The sequence below is a fragment of the Miniopterus natalensis genome, chromosome 10 (assembly GCF_054644295.1).
Source record: "Miniopterus natalensis isolate mMinNat1 chromosome 10, mMinNat1.hap1, whole genome shotgun sequence".
NCBI lineage: Eukaryota > Metazoa > Chordata > Mammalia > Chiroptera > Miniopteridae > Miniopterus > Miniopterus natalensis.
Window position 1 is genome coordinate 9,959,472 of NC_142090.1, and position 12,549 is coordinate 9,972,020.

The 12,549-nt window shown below is 35.0% G+C and overlaps 1 protein-coding gene across 2 annotated transcripts in view; it reads right to left on the reverse strand.

Moving 5' to 3' along the window:
- Positions 1-1,422: 1,422 nt before the first annotated feature.
- TRIM24 (tripartite motif containing 24) overlaps positions 1,423-12,549 on the reverse strand; it is an 89,043-nt gene continuing 77,916 nt past the window's right edge. For both annotated transcript variants that reach the window (XM_087820995.1, XM_087820994.1), the window contains exons 13-19: positions 12,144-12,216; positions 10,944-11,112; positions 9,431-9,759; positions 8,523-8,655; positions 7,449-7,523; positions 5,896-6,045; positions 1,423-5,087 (exon numbers count right to left, since the gene is read on the reverse strand). In XM_087820995.1, the coding sequence (XP_087677121.1) occupies positions 4,878-5,087; positions 5,896-6,045; positions 7,449-7,523; positions 8,523-8,655; positions 9,431-9,759; positions 10,944-11,112; positions 12,144-12,216 (1,139 nt within the window). In that variant the 3' untranslated portion in view covers positions 1,423-4,877. The remainder of the gene's footprint in view (positions 5,088-5,895; positions 6,046-7,448; positions 7,524-8,522; positions 8,656-9,430; positions 9,760-10,943; positions 11,113-12,143; positions 12,217-12,549) is intronic.

Genomic DNA, 12,549 nt, shown 5'->3' on the forward strand with positions numbered 1-12,549 from the left:
ATTCCTAGCTGGGAAGGTTATGGCAGGTAGTCATGTCCCAGGCTTACAGCTTCCTTAGCAAAAGCCAATCACTTACCTTAAGTGAACCCTGTCCATTGCTCTTATGCATCTAGGATAACATACCTTTGAAATGTCGGAGTAATTTTCTTTTCCAGACCCCTCGAAAGCCCATTCTGGAGACCATGTAACACTTCACTGTATCCTGTTCCCCACATACCATGTCTATGTGCTGAAAATGTTAATTATTAACCATCCTGTACCAGCAATGTAAAGGAAAAACATATCTCTCCATTTTCTTTTTTATCCAGTCCTAGGCATTTCCACATTTTGCTTTCTCCTCCCTTTTAAATCTACCACCAATAGATTCCATGCAATCTTCTTTACATTTTCTCCTTTGACTCTAAATGTATAAAATAAGCTGCAAAACTGCCATCCTCCAGAGCATTTTCTCAATCTGTTGAGAACATGCCTTAGGGCATGTCCTCAAATCTTGGCTCAAATAAATTCTTATACAGTTTTCTACAAATTTGGACATTCTTTCATCGACAGCTTCAAAATAGCCTTCCTTCTATACCACATTTGAAAATGTGAGAAAGATAAAATTTTGCTAAATGTTTAACTTATAACTTCCAAGAGGATTTTTAGGACTCAAATTAGGGCTTACTTACTCTATTTAAAAATTCATTTAAGCCCAGCCAGCATGGCTCAGAGGTTGAGCATCGATCTATGATCCAGGAGATCGAGGTTTGATTCCTGGTCAGGGCAAATTCCTGGGTGGTGGGCTCAATCCCCACCCCTGGGGATCTTGCAGGAGGCAGCTGATCAATGACTCTCTCTCATCACTGATGTTTCTCTCTCTCTCCCTTCCTCTCTCTGAAATCAATAAAAATATATTTTAGAAAAACAACAAAAAACAACTCATGAAAGAATCAAATAGAAGGCTGTTCCCATATCCATCAAAGTAAGATCTGTAAATATCCAATAGTGAGTTTTGAAAATAGTTATTTCTGAGAGTAAAAACTTTCTAACCTTTAAGATAAAATTAACAGGCCAATTTTCAAAGTGACTTGTAAAAGCCGCCAATCTCTCTATAACCTCCATATGGATAAACTTTTTTATGTCATCTTTTGTTCTCTTACTGTCAGGAGTTTGGGTTCCTTTTTTGGGGGAGAAAGTGGGAATCAGCATTTGAAGGTATTTATCACTCCCTTCCTTCCTGTATGTGGTAAAATACATGCGTTAGAATTTTTTAAAAGTTTCCTATTATTTATGGACTAGTAGCTTGTCCCTACATGTATCATTTTCATAGAGGAACGCACAAAGAGTACTGAAGGCAGACTCAAACTGGTTTAAATTCTACTGAATGAAATAAGAGTTTTTCATTAAAAAATCCTTGTTGAGGTAAAATATTCACAGTAAAACTCCATCAAAGCTAATTTTTATTAAAATCAAAGCACCAGTTAGCCTCCTAAAATTAAACAAACAAGGACTATTTCTCAGATGTCCTTCACAATAAACAAACCTTCATGGAGACAGAAATCTGTGATCTGATTGGCTAGCATTATTCTCACTCAGGAACATGAGCCACCAGCATGTGAATTATGACTCAGTCAATTCACACCCAAAATGAAGGGGTGATGTGTTTGTAAAAAGACATCAGCTATTAATTTACATGAGGTTATAAAATACTTCAAAAATATGTACATGATTAAAAGGAGGTGCTCTATTTCAATAAGAAATTAGATAGTTAAACTCATGGTCATGTCCATAATTTTAATAGCTCATCAGATCACTTGATTTCTCTCATTCATAACAAATATAAACAAAATTAGTACATCTTTATTATAACTTAAGAACTTTTCGTTCATATGAAGCAACCTATTTTTGGGATTCACATTATTTGTGGATCAGGGCTCAGCAAAAGGAGAGTTCCCTTCTTTCTTTGCCGTTATAACTAGTCTCTTCACTAAACGCAAATTTAAAAGTTTAAGCACTGCATCATCATAGGACTTTGAAATGCAAATTCATAAATAGGGTAAAAGTCTATACTCACCTTTTTGACTCTGGAGTGAAACTTTCTGAAAACATTCCTAAGTTATGTTAAAACTACACTACTATGTTGTAGTAAAATGTGGAGTCTCCTCTTTAGCTTGGAAAACAAAGTTAAAACTACCAAGGGAAGAGGACACTTCCTCTTAGCTGTTCCAAATTTCCTACCTCTCCATTCAGAAAGGGTAAGGCAGTGCCTGTTAATTCAAAGGGCAAAACGATTGCATTGCCAGATGCTGATATACAAACACAGCTTGAATTTAATATGGTATGTCTCAACCCATTTATATGTCTGCCATAGCCATATAAGTCACTATGTACTTGGGTTTCCTTATTGCTGGTAAGATCAGATGCGTGGCACCTGAGAAAATTTTTGATGAGTTGGAATTGAGTAGATCCTAGCTCCCATATACTCTACTTGTTCGTAAGCTCCGCCAAAGGTGTGATCATGTGATCACATCCAGTATTGGGGGTCTTGCAGCTATGACACTGGGCTCTTGGTTCCAAATCCAGAGGGAAATCTCCTGGAGTTTTGGATCAGAGAAAACACTGGAGTGTTTTAATGTTAGGTCAGGGTTTCTTGAATTGCACTAAACTTTTGGGAGGATGTTCCCTAAATGAGCATGGGGTATATATAGTTAGGATCATCTAGCTGTCTATTAGAGTTTAAGAACTCCTTAGCTGGGATCCACCTGAGCATATAGGTGTGCTTGAAAATAGGGTCACAGGACTTGAATCATAAAGACTTTCACTGAAGGCTATTTGGAGAGGAAAAACACTTTCAAATACTGTCTTAAAAGATTAACATGGAACTGAATATTATCAGTGAAAGTTTTGGGTATGTTACTTGGACATTCTGGCTTGGATGCCTTTAGAAAATTATATATATTTTCTCTTTAGTGCTACTTCCCTTTTTGATCCTTCTCAAAATGTATCTGTGTTGCCCTGTTTTAACTCAGGAGATAAATATGGAAGAACAAACTGTCAAAAGACCAGTATTCTAAGATACCAACATTAAACTGATTGCTAAAAGTTCAACAGCTGGTGTGCTATAAATGCTGGTGCAAAATAAGACAATTAAATGGTATATGCACTATTATCAAAATTTGTTCAGTCTTTGGAGAATGTCAAATGCATATTCAAAACAATACCACCACCACAATTACCCTGAACTCAAATTTGAAAAAGTGATTAAGACTTTTTAACCATTAATACATAATTTACACTGACAAGGCCTAAATCTATATAGAAAGTGAGACACTATTGCTAGTAAGTTATTTTCTCATATTTTATCTTTAGCAATATCTGAAAACCCAATGAATTAGCCACAGAATGTTTTCAAATTGTCCTTTAAGAAGTAATGCTATGTGGATAAAATCAAGTCCTTTAGGTTTAATTCATGGAAGATGATACCATCCAAAGAGTAACAGTTTTTCAAGTCAGCCATATTTTTATTCTATCAGCCTAAAGAAAAATTTCTTCAGCCGATTAGTGTTTTATAAATAAAGGCTTACCTTGGCAAACTAAAAATAACTCATGTTTAAATATTTTGTCAAAAGTTAGATTAGCAAGCTGCACAGCAATTTTCTCCTATCTTAATCTAGTTTCCCTCTTTGACACTGAATAATAAGGAATACATGAATGTCAGTTAAACTAGCTAGGTCTGGCCCATTAAGAATATGCTTGCCTTCAGAAGATGTCTTTTGTATCTCTATCAGAGGAATATAAATGAAATTCAGAATTGAGATCAAATATTCAATTTGAGGATCTTACTCTTAAAAATAGGAAACAAATGCTTCAGAAAAAATTAAATTTTCACTATAATTCCATCCAACTGCTCCCAAATTCCACAATACATTTTCATTCCAAATTATAAAGACAGATGAAAACGACAAGAACTAGTCCCTTTCAGGGGAACTTCCATTTAATGCTCAATAGAGTATATTTTTAAAAATTCTTACATCAAATACGGCATACAGCTGTATTTCATATTTTGGGTGTTCCAACAAAAGCCATACGGCAAACAATGAGTCTTGTTATAAAAGAATCACCTGCACAGTTAAAACGAACAAAACCACACGTGGACACACAGCAAAACCAAATGTGTTCACTTCCTCAGTGGAGGAAGTTCGATTAAGAAATGTATGAAAAATGGCCTTGAAAATCTGCTATATCAAACATCTCTACAGACAAGAACAGAACAAAAATAAAAATCAAATATTTGTTTTCCTGCTTTTTCTTTAATACAGTTGCCATCTTACATGACATACTATTAGGTGCCTTCGTAACAGTATCTAATCTACTTTTTCGTTGCACCAGTAAGCATCCTAGGATAGAACTCTTATTACTATCCATGTTCATTAATTATGGCCCAACTGTTCTTAAGTATGTACTGTTCTTAAGGACATCCCACCTAATTCATGGTTGGGCCATAATTAGTGGGTAGTGGTATTTTCTAAAAATGGATTAATGCACACATACAAATCACATTAAAATTCCAACTTAGAATTCATACAGCCTATCTCCTCTCTACAGTAGCTACCGCTCCAGATTAGTTCTGAAATCCAGAAAGTGGGGACAATGTGTTTTGTTGTTGAGGCTTCTTTTCTTTCTCCTTCCTTCCTCCCTCTTTCCCTTTCTTTTTTTCTTACTTTCTTAATCAGAAGGTTAAAAGAAATGGGTTAAGAAAATCAAAGTCCAGGAAACATCAAAAACTTATAGATCAGAGTGGTGACAAACTCTTCTTTGTAATGATGTTAAATTATTCACAAAATAATTTTTGAAAACAAATCTAATAAAAACCAGCTACCACACGACGATGGTGCTGCTTATTTAAGCAACTGGCGTTCCTCTATGCTTTTGAGGCGTTTCTTCCGGGGCTGTACAAAGTCATCATCTGAGTCATCACTAAATTTATTATCTTCTGACTCATTCCTGAATTCCAGTTTAGGAAACTGTTTTTCTGGATAAAGGTTCTTTAGAAGTTCTTCAAAATAGCTTTCAAGTTTTATACCAGCACTGGCTACTTCTGAATCAGGCTGTTGGGTAAAAATAAAAATATGAATTAAAAAATAGACACCAACATTTAGACAAACAATGAAAGTAGTAAATTTTTCACATTTTTGTTCCCTTTTAAGTTGAGGTTAGGAGTACCAGTGGATTGTTTTGGAAAAATGTTTATACAATGTCACTGACATAAAATAAGTAATAGTCTGAGGCTAAACTAAGTATAGAGAAGGTCCATAAAGGTAAACAAAAGGCTTGGACTCATCTGGATTATTCTATAAGGGTGTGGCAGTGGCAGTGGCAGGACTGGATTACCAAAGAGAAAAAAGATACCATAATCACAGTATATATAACAGGTATTTTTGGAACAAATGAAATGTGGAACTCTGGAATGAGTAACCAATACATAGAAAGAACCATGAACAAAAGACTAAAAGTGTGACAGATATTTAGATAAATTGACAGATGAGAAAAATTTTAAATGAGAGCTACTTAGACCACATCCTTAATATTTCAAGATCAAATGAAAAGATTAAAGTATGGAAGTGCTATATTCCAAGAAATAAAGACGAGAATGACAAATAATGCTTCTAGGTAAGATAAAAATATTTTCTAAACTGTTTTCAGTTATCAGCTCTAATTTGCACTTCCACTCACCACATAATAAAAAACCGTGGAATATAACTGTGGATAAAGTCCTTCTCTGAGAGACTCGAACTTTTGGAAATTTATGCTAGCATAAATAGATACCCTTAATTTCACTTGCTGTTAAGGTGTTTGGTTGAACATCGCTTTCAATATTGCTATCAGTCTTCCCTACACCCCCTACCCTCATCTCACCTCATTGAATTCAGCACAGTTTTGAAAGATCAATCTAAAATCAGCTACAAAATCTTCAGGCTTTGTATACATGAAATAATCTTCTTGTAGTCTTTTCTTGATAGTCGACAAGTCCATTGGATTTTTAATTATTTTGTAATAATCAGGCACCTTTCAAAATAAATGAGATACTATAATGCAAATAACTAAATTCTACCTGTCCCTAAATAAATTCTACAAGTAGTAGCATAAAATTCAGATTGTACTATTTGTCATTGCTAAAGAAACCTATGCAGCAACATCTACAAGTGCTCACAGCCTTCCACACGTTGAAAAATGTTTCGTGCCACTTTTTTCAAAAATTTTCACCAATGAGTTTTAATTAAAAAAAAAAAAAAATCACATTTGCCTCCTAAACCTTCTCTGTTTTCTTTCTTCATTATTAAACAAAAAGCAATGACTAGAAAAAGTATTACTCCTAGTAGGATATGACATGTTCTTGCTGCACGTGTTACAGCAAATGGTGCTTGAATGGGGTTTGTATCCCAGCTCTGCTACTCAGTAGCATACTCCTGGGTAAGTCACTTACCTCAATGAACCTCATATATCAAATAGGAACAAGCCTACCACCTTCACAGTTTTTTGTAAACACTGAGATGATACATATTAAGAAAAGGGGGCTATTCTGCTGCTGCTGCTGTTGTTATTAATACCAAATGTAACTGTAAGCCAAGATAATGAGAAGCAAGTTCTAGGTTAAATTTTTAAGTGCATAGAGTTTTTACTGGTTACAACCCTCTCTTCTTTCACTTTTTTTGCCCTGCCTCTTTTAGGCACAAAAGGTCCTTCCCCTGAAAGTATTTATTTTCCTTTCCTATCTCAACTTCTCAAGCCCTGTTCTCAAGAGAGAAGTTCATTGTTTGAGATGAATCTATTTACTAAACTAGTTTTCTTTTCTAGTCTTGCATTAAATTTTTAAAATTTATCAAACTGTAAAATATTAAATTTTTAAAGGAATTTTGGACATCAGAGAATAGAAGAACATATTTTGAGTAGTACTTTTAGCACTCTGCATTAAAGTCTTATCAGCTTTCAATATGAACCTTTTTGAAGTCAATGGTTAACACGCATGTGCACGTGCACACACACACACCTTCCTCTATTGTTAAAGTCTACTTAATATCTGAAGTCTGGACTTATAAATCAAAACATGTACAGAGAATTTTGGGGGTCTTTATCTCAAATGGAAAGTTTTTCCCCCAACAGTTTAAGAGATATGCCTAAATCTCCTGAGAGAGAGGCAACTAATGGAAATTATTACAGAGAACAGTAGGTAATATACATGAGATGAAATGTAAGAATGTATGAGAAATGAATAAAAGTTCTGGGCTGATTATGTCAACATTAAAATGTACTTAAGATCAAAGCTTTCAGTGTGTATGAATAAGCTTTAAGACTAGATCAGATATATGAAACTAACTACTGCAAAATGGTATAGAAACTAGATTCTCAAATCAAGTTTCAGAAAAATCATTCTACTGTGTAAAAATGCACAAAATGACATTAATACTTACAGTTAGAGGAACTGGGTCTTGAAAAGCCAGGCTCATTTCATGGCAATAAAGAAATAAAAGTAGGCGTTCACACTTCTAAACAAAAAATAGAAAATAGAATAAAATGAAGTTGCAGTTTATTTTTTATAACAATGTCAGATGAATACAAGAAAAGTATTGATACTTGGAGTTTTGATCTCCTTCCCAATCATTTACTGAACTGTACTGACAGTTTTTCATATGTGATATGAGAACCGTCCTTGTAATTAGAGGAACAAAAGAAAAGCATTATCACCAGAAACCCATATGAAGCTCTTTAAAAATAAATTTCCACTTCTCTCTCCAATTTGTGTACTGAATTATTAGCAGTCAATAAAGGAAGAGATCCAACGGTAGAACCCTTCCCTGGTATATAGTCCTAAGGCACCCTCCCTGAAGGCAGATGGTGCTATCATGGGCTCTGCTACTTCTCTGCTTATGGGTTTACCCCAGTAAACACTGTAGTACTGGTACTGGGTGTTTGGGCCCCTCTTGCAACTTTCATACTCTTTGTTCCACTTAATAATTGAGCAAAGAAGCTTCTTCAGTAATACAGAAGTGTTGATTTAGTAGGTTTAAATGTTAAATACAGTTAAATATTTTAGCTGGCTTTAAGGTATAAACCTAGAACCACTGGGTGAAAGAATGAAGTTATTTCTAGGAAAAGTAAATAGAAAAACTCATCTCTCAACAAATTCTGAGGAAGAAAACCTATCTGTAGTAGAAATAAAACAAAACAGAAATTTACTAAAGGTAGACAAAATTTAAGAGTCCAGGCCACATAAAGGACACACAGTCTACCTCGTTCAAGTACAGTATTTTAAGCTTCTGGAAAATGTATACATAGTATCTATGATTTTATTTTTTTTAAAGTAAAAAGTCAGTCTTTAAATATATTATTTAAGATTCCTATACTCTTGTGGAAATAAATACTAAGGAAAAAAGAAGTTGATATGAAAAGCACACATGCATTACAATAATGCATCTAAACAAAAGACAAAATAAAACAAAACATAACTATGTAACAGTCTAGGTTGGAAATGCTCAAAAACTTACCCTTTTATCTATTGGTGCTAATTTACCAAGGCCTTCGGTTTTCTTTTTTTCTGAGTTGTGACTGGGAGCATCACAATCATATTCAACTTCTGGTTTAGATAAGTCTCGGCAGAAAGTACAAATCCACTCTCCACTGTTGGGGGATAAAGTATTTGAGTTCCTAATGCATCATTTCTCTCTTCATATCTCTCTCCTACCTCCTCCATGCCATCTATGATACAGAATTATTTATTTGGCATGAATTTTAATCACTAACGATTTACTGTATAACTACTATGCACATGGCACCATGCTGAGAGAACAATGGAAGGGCCTAAGTGGTAAATACTAGTCTAGCCAAGGATGTAAGAAATACATACACAAAACAAACACTTAAATAAACATACTCAATTAGCCTATGGCTAATGTGATGCATAACTGGTATTTTTGCCCCAAATGATTCAAGAAAAAGAAACGCTTTTGGTACTATTCTTGCAACTTTGTTTGAAATTAAATTTTCAATAGCATAGCCTTTTAAAAATTTACTCAATGCTTATCATCATCATCTCAAAGAGACTGTGAGAATTTACTTGAGATATTTATAAATGTCAGTGCTTGCGAATAAGATGCAGTTGTGGCAGTTGTGCATAAGGACCACTGTTCTTTGTGGCAACCCCTTGTAATAATTTAAAGTTTTGGTTTTTTTCCCCTTTTCATAACAGACTAGGTTTTTGAGAGGAGCACAAGGAGTTAGAGGCAGGGTATGGGAAGGAAACCCTATGGTGTAGGTTTTGAAGTATGCATTTGTGCCAAGTGGACTTTCATTTAAGTTTTTACAAAGGCTTTACGTTATAATAACTGTCAAAAGTTTACTGCTGTTATTACTGATAGTGACAGAATGTGGGAAAGGGAAGCAAGTACTGTCTTACCTTGGAAAATTTGCCAATGTGGGTACATGACAAGAAAGATGGAATACTTTAGGACACTTCTCACAGCACAGGAGTTCCCCTCCGTTCTGACAAACTGCACACCAGTCCTCATTGGGGTCATCCTCTTTCCTTGTCTCTCCAACATGAAGGGGCGACTTCTGGGAGGCATCCAGCCACTCAGACTTTCCATTTGAGGAATTTTCCTGGTGAAGTCCAGGTTGATCTCCTGTGCTATCAGGGGCATCTGACCTTAGCACAGACTCCTCAGGAGCAGAGCTCTGACTACTATTTAAGAGCAGGGAGGTAAGTATGCTTCTTGGATAGTTGGTCTGCAATGGAAGGAGGTAAGAGTATATGTATTTTTAAAACTGACATTCTTTATTAGCACTACTGCAATTTTAGACCAAAGGCTGCTCTCTCATGGGCACCTGGTAACTTCAAAGGAGTCTGTGAATATGCATGAGAACAGAATGTAATTACTGCTAACTGTATTAGAGTCTCTAATGGTAAAGACATGGACCTCTACTGGAAAACGTCATCAAAACAGAACATCAGCAGTAAGGGGGTGTGGATAATAAAGGAAAATTGTATGAATTTGCTGATGGTTATAGAAATGGGAGAATAGGTGGGTAGTGCAGAAGTCAACCATATGAATTGTAAGTACATTTTATTAGACCTGGTAATTCAAATTATACCTAGACACAAAACACACCTACTGTAGATTGTTTTTTTTATCATTCATAGAGCTATTAATAATTTTAAGATAAATCAAAATTTTATGTTGGAGCCTAGGATGGTGGAAATTTTAAATCATCAAGTCATTCTCACCATCTCTAACAGTGTTACATTTCTCAATGCTATCAAAACATTTTCTGCCCTAACATGCATTCCTATGGAGTCCTCTGTCCTGCTACAGAGTATACTGGAGGAGCTGCTGTAGGGGGGACCATCCCTTTCTTTGCCCCTCGTCTTTGCCCTATTTCTGGGCTCTTATGTCTTCCTCTTTCCTAGCTTACTCCATTTTTGATGAATCATATTTCGAAATATCTTCCTGAGAATGAGTACATGGAAATTAATTTTTTGCGATCTTGCATGCTTGTCTAAACATGTTTATTTGATCTTCATGAACGATTGATAATTTTCTCACTTAACATTCTGGTACTTGTTGGGCCCTTTCAGTTCAGATGTTCATGCCTTTCAATTACATAAAGTTTCCTTATATTATTTCTTTGGCAATTACCTTCCATGTGTTTTACTCTCTTCTTTCAGATGCCCAACCTTCTCACTTGAGCCTATGATTTTTCAAACTCTTCTCTCCCTGTTTTCCATCCACTTTTTGTTTCAATTTACTGAGAGATTTCTTCAAAATTTTCAACCTTTAAAAGTTGACTATTTCCCAGGGAAGCTTTAAAAAAAAATTTTTTTTTTTTTTTTTACCTCTATGAGCCATGTAAAAGTTTTTCTCACCCTATCCCCTGAATAGGAATAGTGCTGCAATCATTGATATAATTACATTTTGAGGCCTAGATTCTTCATCTGATTCTTGTTTCACTATAACAACAGGAAAATCATAATTTTCAGGTGGTCCACTGTTTTCTTGTTTTATTCGGATTGGCTCCAACATGACCACTGGGACTTTGTGTGTAGAATCAGCTCCTGCTGGTTTACTGGAAGAGCCAGAGCTATAAGTATGAGAAAGAAAAAAAACACCAAAAACATCTAAGAATGCTACCTTAAGTATCTCAAATTAAGTATAACAGCTTTCAGAATAATGCCATATCTTCACAGCAATGGTAACTATGTTATACCAGTAATAAATGATACACAACTTAAATGCAACTGCTATGTACAAAAGTTTCACTTATGTATAAAAATGTTCTCTATATCAACCTATCTAAATAGTTATGTTTCATCTGAAAAGATATTTAAATAAATTTAAGTAATACCTGAATTAAAAGAAAATTGACTTCAATATTCTGAGGCTCTAAAACTGGGCAGCCAGATTTAGTATCTTAGAACTAGCATCTCTTTTTTTTTTGGCTTTCCCATTTTCTTCTCTAGTCAGTGAAAAAGAGAACTCTAGGCTCACATTAATGATTTATTGTTACAGAGTGTGAAGACAGCTAGGGACATAAGTTATTGATTTTGTCCATAACATTGTTCTGCTATTTAAACAACGTAGTGGGACAAAAAACTTTTACAGATAGCCACTATGTTCTCATGGGATTGCACCCGAACTTTCTCCCTTCAGAGAATGTTTCATCCACAGATGAGGAAGTAAGAATTGGGTTCACTATCCAGGAGAAATTTGCAAGCATAATGAATAGATAAGCAAAGTGGGAAGTTAAAATAGAATTTCAACAAATGTAAATTCATTTTAAAGCAACATTAACGTTTGGTCATTAGAAAATTCATAAAATTATTGTTTCTTTTCCCTAAGTTTGTATTTGTGTGTGTTCCCATATAGGACAGTGTGATACCCTACATTTTTGGTTTATTCTTGCTATTATGATAAAATCAAACATTTTATTCTCAACATATACACACAAGATATTTGTAGCTTTAAAGTTAAAATTATAATTTACTTAACCCATTAATTTATTAAATTAACATAATATATCATACTTATTAACTTGAAAGTCAAAAATAAAGACAGTTGCTCAAAATGTATTGAGCACTGGGGCAAAAGAAAGAGAAGGTTAAAGCAGCTTACCTTCCTCGACTCCCGACGCTGGAGGCACTAGGTGAACGCATTGGCGGGTGTGCACTAGTCATAGTGACAGGTCCTGAAGAGGAGGGAATCACGCACATTCATCAAATGAATTAATAATTATGTGTTCAATTCCTATTGAATGTGCTCTCTCTGTGCTAATTTAAAGTATATAAACTGGTAAGTAGTTGCTGAACTCCTAGCACAGTCTAAGTCCCCTCAGACAAGTAGGGCTGTTCAAACTCAACACGATGGACATTTTGGGCCAGATAATTCTTTGTTGTAGGGGGCTATTTCTGCATGGTAGGTGTTTAGCAGCATCCATGGCCCCTACCAGTTAGTAGATATTAGTAACATCTCTCCACACTTACCACCCAGGGGTGTAACAATCAAAAATGTCTCCAAATGT